We start from the raw sequence: 18,754 nt of genomic DNA on the forward strand, positions 1-18,754 counted from the left end.
ATAATAATTTTTTTTTCCCCCTTTATTTTTAATACATGGTGGTTCAAATATAAACGGACTGATGTTTATTCAAACAAACAATCCAGTTCAACAGGTCAGTCACCCAATGGGAGGAAAGCTGCAATCTTTTTCAAGTGGTCACACTGGTCTAATCTTGTCTGACATCCAGTACAAGCAAGATGAATGACAAGAAAGTGCTGTGAAGTATGAAACAATGCATTATCGTCAAATTTCTTATTAGAGAAAGAATCCAGTCATCACGAATTTTCCAGAGACTCAAAAAATAATTTAGAAAAGAGTGTCTCTGAAGAACACGTGTCTCTGAAGGCTGTAAAGTCTTCAGAGAGAGAAGAGAGAGAAAGTTGAGAATGAGCTGCATGATGACCATAAACTTCAATCACTCCAACCAACACTGACTGTGCTGTTGAGCATATTGAGAGAATGGTGCATCACTGCAAAAGAACTTGTTTCAATATTAACTATAAGTTTTAAAAACTTTTTTTTTTTTCCCTTTGCTATTATTTATACTAGCTTTAACATCTTTGGTCATATCGCGAGTTAATCTTTGGTTGAAATCCGAAGGCCTATGTACTATTGTTGAGACTGGTTCTATTGTTGTGAACTAGATGGCGACTGTATATGTATGACTGATTTGTTATGAATATGATTTCGGTGATGAATGAGGCCGGTGATTTTCAGGGACGTTTTGGCCTGAATTTCCTGGCATTTGCCTTATGGTTGAGGAAAAACCCTGAAAAACTCAACCAGGAAATTCAACCCGACCGGGAATCGAACCCGGGCCCTCTGCGTAAGAGACCAGCATGCTGACCCCTACACCACAGAGGTGGTCTTAAAAACATTGTGGTTCCAATAAGCTAGTTAATTTTCATTAAACAATAAATTAAGTATAAATGTTGGTAGTGTAGAAGCCATCATACAAAACCATTTTCATTACTGGAAAGTGAACACCCATTGGATTCTGTGCATAATTACCAACAAAAACAAAATTATGTGCATGCAGGCAACCAGTCACCTCCTAGGACAGTTTGAAACAAAAAGAGAAAATTTCTGACGTCTATAGTGACCACTGATGAAACCTGGGTCCACTATTTCATTCCCGAGTCTCAACAGTCATAGCAGTTCTCCAAGACCCAAGAAACCAAGAGGGACAATCTCGGCTTGAAAAGCGATGGTAATTTTTTTTGGAGTGAGGGGAACGGAGTTATTCATGTTGAATTTCTTCAGGAAGGCCAGACCGTCATTGCACAATATTACTCTGACATTTTATCAGGAGAAGTGAAGAATAAAGATATGGTCCATGAGGAAGACATGAGGAAATTGAATTTACTTCATTCAAGACAACGCAAGGCCACACACTACCAGAAAAACCATGGACAACATCAGAAAACTAAAGTGGGACCCATATCCCATCCAGCTTATAGTCCAGATATGGCCCAAGTGATTTTTACTTGTTTCAATGGCTTAAAACCGACATGGAAAGAGTGCAGTTTGAGGCTAACAATGCAGTGACCACAAAAACACTTTCAGGAAAAGGGAATAAAACAGTTGCCAGAACAGTGGAAAAAAAATGTATTGAAGTCAGTCAAAAGTTGTTGTCTATGCCTTGCATAGTAAAATAGGTAATTTTGTCGCAAAGTATTTTCTAAATAAAATCAGTCCCATTTATATTTGAACCACCTTTATCATACAAATGTTTAACAATGAATCATATAGAAAGAAGTTACATGCACTCCATCAAAATGAAATGATATTCAAAATAATGTAATGACATATTAAGCAGAATGGCGAGTGGGGATAAAAAGAGAAACCAAGAGTCAGGAAGTGATAGGGAAGAAAGTAGTGAAAAGATTAAGGGTGCGAATGTAAGCTGAGGATATAGCAAAGGTATTAGATATGATTAAAAAATGTGGGGATGTGATCAAAAAGTGCTAGTAAAGGGAAATTGTAAATGATAGAGAAGTATAGAGGAGAGAGAAAGTGTATAAGCTGATGTGTAGTGATAAATATAAGTATTTATAGGAAGTGAGAGTAGTGTGAAAGGATTAGGTGTAAGTGGAATAGTGAGAAAGTGAAAGTGAGCGCAAATAGGATTGAGTGAAAATAGTAAAAAGGGTTAAGAGAAATGAACAAGTGAAGCATAAAATTAGTACTAACTTTTGAACGTTGAAACAGTAAATGAATATAAGAGAAAGATAGGAGAAAAGGTCAAAGAACAAATAGGGCAAATAATTCAACATGATAATTTATAGAGAATAAGTGAAATTGAAATTTTAGTGAATAGTAGTTAGAGGAAAAAGGGGGTTTGAAAGGCGTATATAATTTTAGATATATTATGATTAATGATCAAATAGAGAATAGCAAATGAAATGTAGGAGAAATACTGAAGGGGAGATTGAGCAAGTAATAAAAAAAGGTACATAGTGTGATTGGGAGTATTTGTGTAGATGCGTACTGCAAATAATGTGTTATTGTAATACAGTATGTTAATGGTGGCACCGGATACAGAAATGTGAGGTTCACCATTATATGTAAAGAAGTGCTGTGACCAAATATATTGTGACAGCCACGTGAGATTCGATCTCACGACCGACAGAAGAAGGGCAAGGTCAGCCGGTCACAATATCATATCATATCATATTAGCAGAATATTCTCCGTGAATAGTTTGAATACGAGAAGTTTGAAGAGAAGTTAACTTCACAATTTCAATTATTCATACATTTTAGCAACAGAATACTACATACGAACTTAATACTGAGTTATAATTATTTCAAGTGTGTAACTTACGTTAACTAGCGCATTTACTTTACTATTATCACACGTCTCATCTCTCTTCTTTTGTTGTGCTTGCATGTGTCTCAGTCGTTTAGCTTGTTTAAATTCTTCATGTTTTAAATGGGCTGTCTCAAGGAAACTCACGTCTAATGTATCTATTATCTGTAAATATCAGACCATAGCATTACAAAAAAATGCATAAACTAGGCTAGAATATGCACCCATATACACTTAATACACAAATACATTTTCACCTATATTACACAATTCGTTGTTATGATCAGCTGTTATGACTTATGATATATGAAGTAACCCTAAGTAATAACCACTTTCATTTAATGTTCTATTATATATGTATATACGAAGTTTGGAAGAAGTTCCTTTACTGTGTTTTATTTTAAAAATACCACATTTTCGTAATTTTATCTGTATTTTACTAATAATCTGTTTTGTTCATTACGTTGATTTATTTAAATTGAGTATCATGTCTGCAAGATACATATTTTAAGGTACGGTCACACATCGCTACTTTTGCAGTGCAACTTTTGTACTACAGCTGCAAAAGTTGCATGTCGTGTTCACACGTAAGCCAAAAGTAGCATGCTGCACGCTACTTTTCGTGCTGCGCAACCCGAGTGCTGCAAAAGTTGCAACTGGAGGTTGCGAGTCTGTTCACACACAAGGCACTACTTTTGCAGCTGCAGTCATGCTGCAGGTTTCCATCTCCATGTTGATTTCTCAATATACATTTTGTGGTTATGTTCGCATTATTAAGAAACTCGTGCAAAAGCTTCCTTATCTACTATTTGCTTTCTGTCGTATCTAGTATTCAGAAATTGACATTATTTTTACTATAAAGCTTTTAAAAACGCCTATATACTTAAATGATAACCAACAGTATTTTCACGTAATCAATGTTGGCAATCCTCCTGTTTGGAACTACGCTACGGAAAATTAAAAAAAATGAATTATATCGTCAGCAATTATGCTCAACTGTGTTGTGTATTTAATAACTGTTACAAATAATTTATTTTCATCACATCTAACATTAAAATATATCCAAACAATAAAAGTATCATTGGCACATTTGGGTGGTAACACTGGTTGCAACCGCAGCAAAAGTTTCAACAAAACCGATATAAAAAATGCTGCAGCTGCAACCCTGAGACCCCTGTTCACACGTCGCTACTTTTAAGCTGCGCGCAGCATGGAAAAGTAGCGGGCAGCAGGTTCGGCAGCAGCTAATTTTCGGGTTGCACCATTGTTCACACATCGCAGTACAAGAGTTGCGCAGTTTTTTGTACTGCAGTGCTGCAAAAGTAGCGATGTGTGCGTACCTTTACAATACTACGAGGGTGGATCGGAAAGTAATGCACAATAATTTTTTTCTGCATTTGTTTTGTGGCTGGGATGTTGACATACCACCGAGATATAGTTTGAAGTTTTCACTACAGACACTTATTTGTTTTGCATGTGTAGCTCTAGCGAGAGAAGCCTGAACTACGCAACGAAGATGGCGCGCATGTTACTGTTGTCAACTTATGAAGAACAGCGAAGTGTTGCACGATTTTTGTGGGCTAAAGAACATAACCCGATGAAATTCACAGGGACATGTGTGGCATGTACGGGAAAGACTGTATGGACCGTAGCAACATCTCCAAGTGGTGCACATTGTTTGCAGACAGCCGGTTGGAGTATAGCCAACTGCAGACAGCTGATTTCACTTCTGCATCAGACACAAAGCGATAGCCATCATGAATTTCTTCATGGGACCAAACAGATGAAAGTCCGACAAAGTCTGGACTGTATGGTGGATGTTGGAGCACCTCCCAACAAAATGTGTTGATTTTCTCACGGTAATGGTAAATTCAATGATAACAAAAATCAAATCTTCCCTCATGACACAACAATTCTAGTTATAGAGCACATACTTATCTTTATGATGATTATCTACATTTCTGATACCTCACTTTTGAAAGTCCATTGCATTCTGTTCCCCCCCCCCCCCCCCCCTGCTTTGACTATCAGAAGCTGAGTGGTCTCATAAGATATCCTGCTGAGACATTTTAAGTTGTAATTAAAGTTTGTCCCACAGAGACATTTATCTGCAAAGCATGAAACTTGCCAGGAGTGAAACAACTAACTGGTAAATTTGTTTGTATCAGGATTCTTTGTGTACAGAAAATCTATGACATCAGAACTCTGCTTTGCTTTGCTTTGCTTTGCTTTTCTTTTCAAAGGAAACCATGTTAATTTTTTTTATAGTGTTCAGCTAGGTTTGAGGCTACAAACATTGAATGACAGATCCAGTGATAAGCATGGTACAGTATTTACTATATCCTACATCATCAAAGACGACCATCTTAGGTCAAAACAGAATATATTTCTTTCTAGTTTATGTTAATTTTCTGACAATATTATGTCCCTGAGGACATTAAAAAAACTCTGTGAAGATGTCAGAAATGTAAAATTACTTAACTACCGGTAACAATACTAGAGAAAGAAGCCAACACAGATAAAAAAATAACTGTTCTTACCTGGAGGTATTTTAAAGTCTCCTCTTTTAGAAACTGAGTCCAGAGAAATATTACTTCTGTGCCTTCATTCTCCTTCCATATTTCATCGAGCTTCTTACGTAACAACATTATCTGTAAGTTATAATTTTAAATTAACAGCTAAATATAAAATGCATGTAATGTTTAAAATCATAAAAATATTAGACTGAAATTTCAACTTTGTATTATCTATTATACTCGGTTCACAACATTAACAATATTAGCTCTTATTTTTTTATACTTCTAATGCATATCAAATGTAACTGTTGATAAATTTAAATGGCAACTCTAATTAAAACAAAAATATTGGACTTGGATTAAGAAATAACAATAAATAAGTAGTATATAAATATAACTTCGATATCCTCCCACACCACACATGGGAGAAAAAAATTAAGGCTACTTAAATAATTGAAAAGAACCCCAAAATTGTAACACCACTCTAGAGACACGATGTGATCACTATAAGAGCTATTAGCCCACCCAACCTGCCCCCAAATATCTTCCTTTCTTACATTGATGATTTTCTCAGACACACAATGAAGACGTAAACCAGTGGTACCACTATGATATTGCACTACACTTACAAAAGTGCTCCTTCATTATGGTCGACAGTAAATCTACCTATCTACCAAAAAAACGTATAAGCAAGCCATACCAAAAGCCTGAACAAACAAAAACTAACCTATCACTATCTACCAAAAAGCATGTATGCAAGGTATATCAAAAGCCTGAACAAACCAAACCATATGTCACTGATTCTCGAACTTCCTCCTCCCTTTTATAGAGGAGGGGCTCAAACGCTTGCACTGCAGCCTGAGGCTTATTGTGCTTACCACTCCCGTTATGGGAATGATATTTGTCGCCGAACAGTCGCACTCTTGTATCAATACAGCATGCTGCACCATGAACTTAATCCGGGCAATGGTAACAATGATAATAGGTGAATAAATTATAGCGAAATAGGTGCCGTGTATAGTGTGAGATGATACAGAAGTTTCAATATTGTATTTAATGAGAAATATATTCAAATTTTGTTACTCATTTAGGCCTGTAAGTTAATACTTGGTCATGTATTTATTCACATATGAACATAAAGAAATTAGGTCTAGGTACCTTATACAATTCCATACCACACTATTTACTTCTGACTGAGATTCTGGTAAATATGTACATCTATTACCAGGCAGTGTATCTCACTTGACGGTATGTGTCAGAGGAAGAACAACTGTTGAACACATCTGAAGTCTGACTAGTGAAATTATGTTACTAGTCAGCTATGTATGCAATGGAGGGGACAGGGAACTAACCACCCTATCCCGTTGTCTCAAGGGTGATGCCTTATTGATGCCACTTGAGGTTTCAACAAGTCTTCGGATTGTCGACTAAACATACTGTACATACTGTTAACAAGAATTACTCACTTTAGTCTTTTGTATTTTCGTTCTGGAATAGGGGAATAATGGACCGTGGCACTACTTGCCACTAATATTTCTAATCCTCAAACCCTATCTAACATTGTCTCTGACAGTGACATTACTTGTCACTAAGGGTCAGGAAGAAGGGTTAGAGGAAAAAACCATTTTCTTTTTCCGATAAGAGTGGCACAATTGAACGTCAGGCCCATTATTCTTCTGTTCGAAGAATACATACCTTATTATTTTGTAACCACTGACATGATAGCCTATATGTAGGCGGAGAATGCGATGGATAATCATGTGGAAGACTGAAGTGAAGACTCACAGGAGGCAGGTGCTTGACTAGAAATTCTTGAAAACTAGAATCTAACAATAACCAACAATTAAATGTAATTTGTACTTTCTTCAATCGGAATTACCTTACTAAAGTCACAGGTTTTTGACACATAATATTGAGGTTAGAAATGTACTGACCGATCTAACATGTATCACCAGTAATGCCTAAAGTGAAATATAATAAATTAAGTATATCTAACCTTCTTGACGTAAATCTCTGAAAATTACTTTGAATTCATTCGGAAGTTCAATGTAGGCATGAAAATGTCCTTCTAGGAGACCATTTTCTTCGTGAGTTTGCAGTTCTTCTTCATTAAATATGCTTTGTAAAGCACATATTTCATCTTTCTGACTCTCTTTATCCGACATTTGGAGAAATGAAATGCAATAATTAAACGTCACAGAGATCGTCTACCACAAGTTACAAAAATTCTTAACGTAAATATAAAGTAATTTGAAATGGGAACTGTGACAGACACACGAGCCTGTTGCTGTAAGCGGAAGCCTGCGAAGAACGAACCTAATGGGACTACTATGAACTACGATGTCCTCTGTTTGTGATCTGTGTCCTCTACAATGCTGAGTTCGGACTTGGTTCAATTCAGAGATGGTAGATATCGCGTTATCCATGCTGAGCCGCGCAACTCAAGAGGGCGTTTGTTTCCACTCAACTAAGCGCTCTAAATTCAAAGAGGGAAGCTAAATATTCGAAGTGGTTGTAAGACTCTTGATTTTAAAGCGCTAAATAGTATATTATTTATACCCATTCTCGTATATTGCCCCAATAGTACGAGTTACTAGTATAGTTAAAGCGTAACATAGCCAGAATGGATCCTCTGGTAACTTCAACACATACTATTTATTTCACAGATCAAATATACCAAGTGGAATTTTCACCATATGAGTGGTCACAGAATATAATTTGCATTGCCCTAGCAAATAAGATTGCAGTTGGAAATGTAAAATTTCAGGTATTGTATCTGGATGTAGTTTATTGAGGACAAATGTTTTTATCGGTATAATAAATATTTGTAGGTTATGGTTGGCAATTATGAAAATGTATGGAATACCACAACTTTAAATATAAACATCATCGAAGAGACTGTTAGTATAAACAATTACATTAATGGGTCTGTCATTTGTGTGAAGCTCTTGTTACTAATATATCTCCGAACAAATGGATAAATGGGCGACATCCACTTGTGCTGTTATCAGGAAAAAATGTTTCCTTCTCTACTCCACTTTCTTTCTCATCCTTAGTGACAAGTAGCCTTACTATCAGTGACAAGGTTCGTTAAGGAGATAGCTCTATTGTCTGTGATAAGTTGGGTAGGATTTTATGAGATTAATAACAATCCTATTGTCAGTGATAAGGTTAGGATTTGATGAGATTAGTGACAAGTAATCCTACTATCAATTAAGTTTACGTAAAGTTTGATGATCTAGCTCTATCTGCTCAGCCATAACTGACAGTAGCCTAGAACTGTTTTTCATTAATCTCTCATCAAATCCTACCTAGCCTTATCACTGATATTGGTGTTCATAGTGATATAAAAGGATGCCTCTTCGATGATGTTTCATTTTCTAACGCAGAATATTATCAACTAGCTAACATCTTGTAGGCTATTTGAAAATTAGTTTTATTTTCTTTACAGTTGCGTTACAATGTTAAAGTACAAATGTATTTAAGTACCGGTACTTGGCTTCTAGTCTAGTCATATGTACTGTAAAAAAGATAAGTCGAGGACTGTACTTATTTTACACAAAAAGTGGTCTTAATCGGTTTTACTAGTAACAGGGTGATTATATGTACTTAAGTTGGAATATTAACTATTAAACTTCAACTATGAAACTACACAAATTGATCTTACTTCAGGATGCAGCCCTAGAGTTCAGTAACATTTATTAATAGATAGGTAAAAAGGTAAAGGTATCCCCGTAACATGCCATGAAGACACTTGGGGGGGGGGGCATGGAGGTAGAGCCCCATGCTTTCCATGACCTCAGCACTAGAATGAGATGGTGTGGTCTGCACCATGCTCTGACCGCCTTCTACCCCCAGGAAAGACCCGGTACTCAATTTTATAGGAGGCTGAGTGAACCTCGGGGCCGTTCTGAAAGTTTGGCAACGAGAAAAAAAATCCTGTCACCACCTGGGATCGAACCCCGGACCTTCCAGTCTGTAGCCAGCTGCTCTACCAACTAAGCTACCCGGCCGCCATTAATAGATAGGTTGTCTGCCAATTTTTTTATATGCTATTGCACAAATAATCTATTTAATAGTTTTATATGTATCAGGAAGAAGAAGATGATTTAGAAGAAGAGCTAGAATTTCAATTGCTAAGAGAGTTCCATCATGAGACTCGTGTACACGCTCTGGCATGGAGTCCTGAAACTTCTTTAAGTGTATTGCCAAAACGAGTAGCATTTGCTAGTGCGGGTGCTGATTATAAACTTCGAGTTTTCACCAGTGACTTGGTAGCCACTCATACATTGCAGGTAATATCAATGTCCTTTTATTATTCGTTTTCTTCAAGACAGATTTAAATAAATCCCATTTTTATGGAAAGTATGGAAATTGATTATCAGAAAAATAATAGTATTATGTAATGTACTTGCATTATACAATTTAATAATATATCATTGCATATTAATTTTATCTAGTAGGCTATATGTTAAATGTTTCTGGAACTTCGAAGTCGGGGAAAGAAGAAAATTATTCCATTATTGAAATAAAAATTGAAACTTCTTATAAGTGTCCTCGAGCTAAACTCTTACAAAGAGTTCCACCTCGTACATTACATGCTATGGTTCACAAAGCACCACTTTGTTATCACTGATGTTCATTCATTCATTCATTCATAGTGTTCTGGCCAAGGGCAGATCTTTCACTGCAAACCCAACATTCTCCAGTCTTCCCTATTTTCTGCCTTCCTCTTAGTCTCCACATATGATCCATATACCTTAATGTCGTCTATCATCTGATACCTTCTTCTGCCTTGAACTCTTCTCCCGTACATCATTCCTTCCAGTGCATCCTTCAGAAGACAGTTTCTTCTCAACCACTGACCCAGCCAATTTCTTTTCCTCTTTCTGATCAGTTTCAGCATTATTCTACAACCACTCTTTCCAACACATCTTCGTTTCTTATCGTCAGTCCATTTCACATACTCCATTCTTCTCCATATCCACATTTCAAAATGCTTCTAGTTGTTTATCTTGACTTCGTCGTAACGTCCATATTTCTGCCCCATACAATGACACTCCACATAAAGTACTTCACCAGTCTCTTCCTTAGTTATTTTTCTAGAGATCCGCAGAAGACACTCCTTTTTCTATTAAAAGCTTCCTTTGCCATTGCTATTTTCCTTTTGACTTCTCGGCAGTAGCTCATGTTACTGCCTATAGTATATTCCAAGTATATGAAGCTGTCCACTTGCTCTACTGCCTCATGTAGATTAGCAAGCTTACCTTCTTTACTTTTCTTCCTATGACCATAATCTTCGTCTTGTTGGCATTTATCTTCATTTCATACTGCTCACAATTGTCATTTAGCTTCAGTAGCATATCCTTTAGTATCATTTCCTCTTCTGCTAACAATGCCGTATCATCAGCAAATCTTATGCTCTTTATTCTTGTTCCTCCTACTACCACTCCTCCCATGTTCTGAAAACATTATTCACTAAATCTTCCAAGGAGATGTTGAACAGGGCAGGTGTAATGGGCATCCTTGACATACTCCTCTCCCTATTTCGCTTTCTTCAAACATTTCTTCTCCTATCCTGACTTTGATTCGTTTCATATAAAGGTTACTGAACAGCCTCCTCTCTTTCCAATCCACTCCAATTTTCTTTGGGATCCCCATCAGTTTATTCCAATGCACGTTGTCAAGTGCCTCATCTAAGTCCACAAATACTATATACACTTCTTTATTCTTGTCAAGGTATCTTTCGCCGATTTAGTCCAATTGCATCTCTCGTACCTTTTCCTTCCTGAAGCCAAACTGCTTTTTTTCCATCTTAGAATATAAATGTCGATTCAGTATTTGCAGAAGAATCTTCGCTGAATGTGATATCAGGCTGATAGTCCTGAACTCGTTAATCACTGATATAAACAATAAAAATAAACTCTAATGCAGTAGCCTAATTATTCTAGTGTAATAGTAATATGTGAATAGCTTGTTTGTGGAGAAGGAAAAATTATACCATTATGTTACAGGTTCTTTGTGGTCACACAAACTATGTGAATGCTATTACATATGAACCAGAGGGGGAATTTTTGGCTACTGTAAGTGATGATCATACATGCAAGATCTGGGCAATTAAGGGCGATAACAGTTGCATCGCAACATTTTTCCTCACTTCTCCAGGTACTTCAAATATTTTGATATGAACTCCTACATATTGCACTACAAGTTGATCATATACAGCTATAGTTTGTCAATTCCATTGTGCAAGACTTTTTTTCTAAATAATACCCCTTTGTTGCCTTCAAAGCCCATAAGACTGATCATCTGTTATATGTGATCACCTGATCAGGGATAATATTATTCCAGTATTATTAAATATATTTATTTATGTAAATCCTAAGATAATTTGGATGAATAAGTATTGGAACTAGTTGAGTGTGCTTCTCTCTGTTGAGAAGCTATAAAGTCATGTAGTGTAATGAAAAAAAGTTATTTTTCAACAAATGTAATTTAAGTTTTGGATGTTTTAATTGCACATATAGAATAAATTGTATTACATACTTTGATAACTTATAGGACAATTTTTATTGTGCTTCATGTGAAAATTTGTGAAAAACTTAATCTTTTTTATATATTATTTATACTCTTTCATCGTTCATCTTTTTTTTTTTTTTTTTTTACTTAATCCTTATAATTGATTCAGCATCATTATATACAACAATAAAAATATAATTTATAAACATTAATTTTATTGTAGGCATGTCTGTTTGCTGTCATCGGGAAGAAAATGGAAAGCTCTTGGTTGCTGAAAAAAATGGCCTCCTTCACCTTTATAATACTCTGAGCCAACAAGCTATCTTGTCATTTGATAGTGGTAATGTTCCACTCATGGCGGCTGACTGGTCTGCTAGCAACAGTCTGAGAGTTGCTGCTGTAGCAGCTGGAGAATTATTAGTTTGGGATGTCTCTAAACCAAGGTGATATTAGACTTGTACTTTCATCCAACTCCAAAACTAAATATTTTGTATCACACTGCCTATTGTGTACAATTTTTGGTGTGACTCAAATGTGTGTTTATAAGGCTGTACCGGTAATTTACTATTATTTAATATTATGAGTAAAATTCAGAAAAACTATTCAAGAGGTTTAATTTCAATACTTCTTGTTAAAAATACACAAAAAAAATTGTCTAAACATGAAAGAGATGCTTTACAGAAACAAATTACTTGATAAAGAACAGATATAATATGCAGAAATTGAAATTTTAATCACGTCATGCTGGATTAAAGTACTTAGGGTCGAATTCATAATCGTCACTTATAAAATGAGGAAACACTTAAGTAATGAGCGTTTCCTTAGCACTTATTTCAGATCGTATTGCAGAGATGCTACTCATTCATATGCACTGAGCATTCCCTTGACATCGAAAGAAATATGGCAACATGGCTAGATGTGAGCGCTTTCCTACATTCAATTGTTTTCTAGCGCCTTCAAATTGTTAAATCAGCATTATTGTCATACACAAATACAGAAGTAAATATTATAGAGCTAAAAATTATACAAGATGTCCAGAAAGCATTTTACAGAAAATAAAGAAGTGAGCTAAGATAACTAGTTATGAAATATGGAGATATCGTCGAAAGTAAAAAAAAATTGATAATTGTTCTCTCCAAAAGAAGAAATTGACATGAAACAAAATTGCAGTTGAGTTTAATGCAAACTCCGGGACAAGCTACCTTATTTGAATAAGTGTTGATTTCAGTGGGATTTATGAATTGGAAATTATTATAAGCAACTGCTTAAGTGTTTCCTTACGATAAGTGTTGACTATGAATTCGGTCCTTAGACTTTACAAGGACAGTTTCATTTTAATAAGTGTTAAAAACAACCTGCAGTATTAATATTAATACCTCTAATATCTATTCAATAATGTAAAACATTTATTTCTTATATTTATGTTTTGTATTGAAATTTTCCATTTTATTATTATTATATATTTAATGTCTGAAAAAGTTTAAACACAAAATTGTCCACCGCTGTGGAGTAATGGTTAGCATACCTGACCATGAAATGAATGGGCCTGGGTTCAAATCCTGGTTGGGACAAGTTAACTGGTTGAGGTTTTTTCGGGATTTTCCCTCAACACAGTAAGAGCAAATGCTGGGTAACTTCTGGCTCTAGACCCTGGACTCTCACTCAGATGCTCGATAACTATAGCAGTTGATAAAGCATCATAAAATAATCAATTAAAAAACACAAAATTTGGCTCCTTTGTGAAAGTAAAGAGCAAACAAATGAAACTAGCATGTCATTTACATTATAGCACATAATTTAAAAAAAAAAAATGAAATTTTTACAATATTTGAATAGCCTATTCTGAGTTACCAAATAACTAAAAATTCAGTTCAATTAATAATTAGAAAATGTCCTACTTTCACTGAGGTAATATACACTCAGAAAAGTCTCAGTAATACAAATAATGAAAATTGAAATTTATTATCTTTATAAGCCTATTTAATTTGTCTTTTATTATTTGTGTTGCTAGTGGTGGATATAGCATCAATGTAACATGTGAAAAGTAATCTATTTAAAATTTCAGTCGGCCAGTTGAGATGAGACCTGTACATGTTGAAGGTGGGCAACTTTTGCGGTTTTCTCAGTTAAGTGATCAACATATAGCCACAGTTGGCCAGCCTGATCTACAGCTAAAAATAACACACATCAAAACCAAACATCCTGTTCTAACAGCATCACTCCAGGTATTATTAATAATGTAAAATTAGTTCAAACTTAGTTTCATAACCCATTGAAAAAAAAGTGTACACAGCAAAATCAATCTGATTTCGTATCAGGCCTAGTATGCTTTGGACCAGGTAAGTGGTTGGTTCAATTAAGTTATGTGAATCTTTTCCAATGATTTTAAAACACAACTCAGCCTATTGACCAGTTATACACATACATAATTTATTGAAATTATTTTTAGTACAAGTATAATAAAAATTTGATAAAAGCAAATCTCAATGCACTGTAATATACACACAGTACATCCATCAAATAAGCATGCATTCCTTAATAGCTGTTCTGAAGAAATGCACTGAGTGTACTGTGGACGAATTTTGTAGTTTTCGACGTGTAGCATATCCGAAACTGCATGCCACCCACAAAAATTCTCACTTGCTTATATCCACTGTTCCAAATAAGCAAAGCAAATGAACATTATATTATAGATTTGTTCCTGTTCTTCTGGGGTTGCCCTAATTTACTGATGATCAAATTAATCAGTTTCTTTTGTAGTAAGAAATCGGTTCCGGACAATTGGCCACAGAAATTTGGGAACTGGGACAATTGGCCACAGAACATTGGTAACAGGGACATTCGCCACAAATAGACAATTTGCCACACTGAGATACAAAGATAAATCTAGGACTTCCAGAAGCTCTATATTGTGCAAATGGATACAGAGATAAATAATTGTAAATTCCACTAAGTATGTGAATTGCTATGTACATGTAAATTTGGCTTCAAAAATGTCCTTCTAGGTTGTGGTCTACAGCTCTCAAGTACTGGATGATGGTCCCTTCTCCTTGTACTGCGGGTATTCAACTATACGTGATATTCGTCTGTCCATGTCGATGTACTTCCGCTTCTTTTTGGTAGGAGAATGATCACCTTCCAATCTCTCTATGTATCTGTCGGCTATAACGTTCAGTTCGTCAATATTCCTGGATTCAGGTAGTAGGTGCAGCTTCCTGGCACGGTGCACAGTTTTTTTAATAGATGGTTTCTTCGGTAGATTCACATTGGCTTCGCTTGCAATACGCTGTAATTCATTTTGAATAACGACAGATGTTGGTTCTCGGGAAGTCCCTGCCTTTGCCTTCATGTTCTCAACACATTCCTTTGCCTTAATCCTTCCCCAGTCTGCAGAATGATTCTTGTGTTCAGACGGTTCTTTGACGACACTGCTTCCACCTTCTGATAACGTGATTGTTGCATTACACCCGCCACGCATGTCACAGTACCAAACAACTCCATTCTTATTTTCTCTAAGTCTCGTGTACATGTAGCCAAGCTATATTAATTTGTCAGAGCCTCTTTCTGATTTTGTGAAGCGAATTTCTTCAGTCATAGTTCCGAATTAGTTTACAGCTTCTGGATTTGTCTTGTATTATCATAGAAATATATTTATAAATTGTTGCGAATTTGAGTATTGCCTTGACTTTTAATGTGTGTCGAATTGTCTTTATTACGAATTTCAATTATGTGGCGAGTTGCCTCTGTGGCCTATTTTCTGTGGCGAGTTGTCCCCAACCCGTAAGAAATAAGTATAAAATGAGGCAGGAAAAACTGTTATATTTGACAGATGGAACCATATTTTGAAGTTTGGATCTATTTGTCAAATATGCCTACCTATTGAGACTATAGTAAGACTATTTCAATTTATTGATCAAAATTAACAATAAACTTAAACATTGTAACTTTATCAATAGTAGTACTGGTACTTCAAATTCTGGAAGCTTCGATATTTTTTCGATGCCTTCTGAACTATAGTCCTTTCACAATATCTTTTAGAGTGGTTGTAAACACAGCCCAGCAGCAGGCTTCAAGTGCAATTTCTGAGATGATACTGCACTGGAATGAATTGATCACAAAGTTAAACGTAAATAGAGGACTTATGAAAATAGTAAGAGAGAATTTTGCAAAGACAATACACATTATTAGGCATTTTGTATTTAATTTCTTTTTGGACTTAAATATCCTTCGAATTAGAGGAAATCAGTTATATTTTCTAAATCTTAAGATAGACATCTTATCGCACATCCAGTAAAATACTTGAAAATCGCATATTATTATAATCCGTGGCGCTACAGCCCGTGAAGGGCCTAGACCGACCAGCCGGCTGCTGGCCTCACGCCCACATGCCGAAGCAGAGGTGGACGATCATCCAACCAGAATGGAGGTATCGTGTGTTTAGCATGACGATCCCCCCAGCCGTTATAGCTGGCATTCGCAACCGGATTTCGCTACCTATCGTAGCTCCCCAAGTGCATCACGATGCTGGATGAGCACCGGTCCCGTACAGTGGCCGAAATTTCATGAGAAAATTTCTTTCCCCATGAGGACTTGAACCAGCGCGCATTCCGTAACGCTAGTCCTAGGCAGGATGCCTTACACCACGATGCCACGGCCCGGGACAAATTGCATATTACTTCCGTAAATTATTTCCAATGCTGTTTTACTAGTTGGAGGTATGAAATTCTAATAATAGAATAGTACATCATTCCAGGTTTTGGTAACTATTAAAATATTTTTACAGTAGTATTTTACTAGGAAATACCATATCTTTACAAATTAAAATTTTCAAGTTACGACACTGTTTTACTGGGAGTGCGTTATGTTAAAATAAAATATATAATATAACAATTTCCTGTTTCAAACATAACTTATATAAAATAGTTTGTTGCTATAAGCTTCTCTTATTAAAGTGGTTGCCACAAGGACAAAGTGTTATAAAACAATTAAATTTAGTGAATTTAAAATGTTTGTTTACAAGCTAAAATATGAGGTTTACAATTTTTAAATTATACATATCACAATCTTCAATAAAACATATTAATTATTGTTAAACACATATAGATGATTTCTCAAAATTGAAACAGACCTCTTAATAGCGAAAAATTTTTGAAATGGTTCCCCGTGCTACAACTATCAACTCTGTTACTGTCAAATTGTATAAATTGTAATAATCGATTGTGGGGTCATACTGAAACCCCTAGTTTTACTCAAATCGTGATTGGTACACAGGTCATTCCATTCCTTCTCAATATCATGATACTTGACATTATGCAGTTTCCTAAAACTTCTTCTTCCCAGAATATGATAGTGTTGATGGAGAAAAGAACAATTCTTCACATCTTTACAACAAATCCTATATTATGTACTGTACTCTATTGCTCTTAACCAGTAGGAAAATAGTTATTCAGAATTTGTTTTGGCTCACTCTAAAGACATTGTGAACAGACTATTCTATCGACTATGTTTTACACTTTACCATCACTAACCATTTTATAACTTTGTTGCATCAAACATATCATTAAGATAATATATTCATTCTTGCTGCTCGAGTATCATGCGATCAGGTCAGAGGTTTGCAGAGTCAAATATATGGTATGTAACAGAACCCTGCTTTTTTAATGAGAGTACTCCAGGGAAATTTCACTGGTTATTTTTCTCTTATATTGAATTTCAACTCTGCTACACTCATATTTAAGGCTGGAAGTACGACTATTTCAGTATAAAGACCCCTACTGCTAAATTTGTCATAAAATCCGTAAAGATATGCTTGTAAAAGGTAAAGGTATCCCCATAACATGCCATGAAGGCACTTGGGAGGCATGGAGGTATAGCCCCATGCTTTCCATGACCTCGGCACTAGAATGAGGTGATGCTGTCGGCACCACGCTCTGGCCGCCTTTTACCCCCGGGAAAGACCCAGTACTCAATTTTATAGGAGGCTGAGTGAACCTCGGGGCCGTTCTGAAAGTTTGGCAACGAGAAAAAATCCTGTCGCCACCTGGGATCGAACCCCAGACCTTCCAGTCCGTAGCAGCTGCTCTACCAACTGAGCTACCCGGCCGCAAGATATGCTTGTATGAGAGTGAAATTTCAGAAACCAGAAAATCTCTCTTATGACTTACTTGATGAGAGTATCACAGTTTTCTCTCAAGTCAATGAACCTCTGCTTCTCCATGCGAACAAAAGTGCAATCTGTTTCACAAGTGTTTCCAGAGTTGTTGCCTCTAACATTGGCCTAATATGCTTACAGGTATAATGACTACAGAAGATACAGCTGTTTGAAAATGAAAACTTACTTTTGAATAACCTTATATATAAAATACTTGTAATACATAAGGAAATCATACTTGCATTAAACATATTATATACATAAGAATCTACATCCTTGAAAACTTAAAAGTATATTCGTTCCATGCATCCTATACAGTGTAAGTTTTCATTAGCTGGTGCTTTTTCTTTTTTCAGCTGATTGGTGGCTTGACTTGGCACTTCCGTTTGCCCTATGTCTGCGTTGGCAATGATCGTAAACTTTGTCTTTGGAAAGTTGCTACCAAGTAATGACAAGATTGATAAAAGTGATGAAATGTGCTTTGACTCACAGTGCAAGGAACAAAGACTCAGAAGTATTTATGTGATTGACACATTTTCTGTGACATTCCTTTTATTTGTACAAACATTTCTATAATATAATTAAAACAGTTTCAGATATGAATATGTGTAACAAATATTTATCCCACATTTCTCCCTGTCAGTCCCTCCCTAACTTTACATTTCTGACTTCGTAATTTCTGTAGAAAGACTATATGCATAAATTAAAATGAATACCATCCTGGTACGCCAGGCCTTTCATTACTTTTCTCTAGAAATTTTTTATAGGTCTTCTTTG

General features: G+C 35.8%; 2 protein-coding genes across 2 annotated transcripts in view; one reads left to right on the forward strand and one right to left on the reverse strand.

Annotated features, from left to right (window-relative positions):
* LOC138701809 (E3 ubiquitin-protein ligase RNF14-like) overlaps positions 1-7,672 on the reverse strand; it is a 32,387-nt gene extending 24,715 nt beyond the window's left edge. Inside the window, exons 1-4 of the mRNA XM_069829078.1 lie at positions 7,304-7,672; positions 7,003-7,133; positions 5,332-5,442; positions 2,807-2,956 (exon numbers count right to left, since the gene is read on the reverse strand). Of these exons, the coding sequence (XP_069685179.1) occupies positions 2,807-2,956; positions 5,332-5,442; positions 7,003-7,133; positions 7,304-7,472 (561 nt within the window). The 5' untranslated portion in view covers positions 7,473-7,672. The remainder of the gene's footprint in view (positions 1-2,806; positions 2,957-5,331; positions 5,443-7,002; positions 7,134-7,303) is intronic.
* Positions 7,673-7,753: 81 nt separating this feature from the next.
* On the forward strand, positions 7,754-18,671 carry Nup37 (nuclear pore complex protein Nup37). The gene is made up of 6 exons (XM_069829079.1): positions 7,754-8,074; positions 9,402-9,602; positions 11,322-11,472; positions 12,050-12,269; positions 13,892-14,051; positions 18,334-18,671. Exons 1-6 carry the CDS (start codon positions 7,931-7,933, stop codon positions 18,424-18,426), a joined length of 969 nt encoding a protein of 322 aa, XP_069685180.1. The 5' UTR covers positions 7,754-7,930; the 3' UTR covers positions 18,427-18,671.
* The last annotated feature ends 83 nt before the right edge of the window (positions 18,672-18,754 follow it).

This window comes from Periplaneta americana, chromosome 6 (assembly GCF_040183065.1).
Source record: "Periplaneta americana isolate PAMFEO1 chromosome 6, P.americana_PAMFEO1_priV1, whole genome shotgun sequence".
Lineage (NCBI taxonomy): Eukaryota > Metazoa > Arthropoda > Insecta > Blattodea > Blattidae > Periplaneta > Periplaneta americana.

Excerpts from the sequence above, each read along its gene's own strand:
- Nup37 (XM_069829079.1), top strand. The coding sequence starts at position 7,931 with ATGGATCCTCTGGTAACTTCAACACATACTATTTATTTCACAGATCAA. Across the intron at positions 9,603-11,321 it reads TAGCCACTCATACATTGCAG|GTTCTTTGTGGTCACACAAA; the intron begins GTAATATCAATG and ends ATTATGTTACAG. Across the intron at positions 12,270-13,891 it reads TGGGATGTCTCTAAACCAAG|TCGGCCAGTTGAGATGAGAC; the intron begins GTGATATTAGAC and ends TTAAAATTTCAG.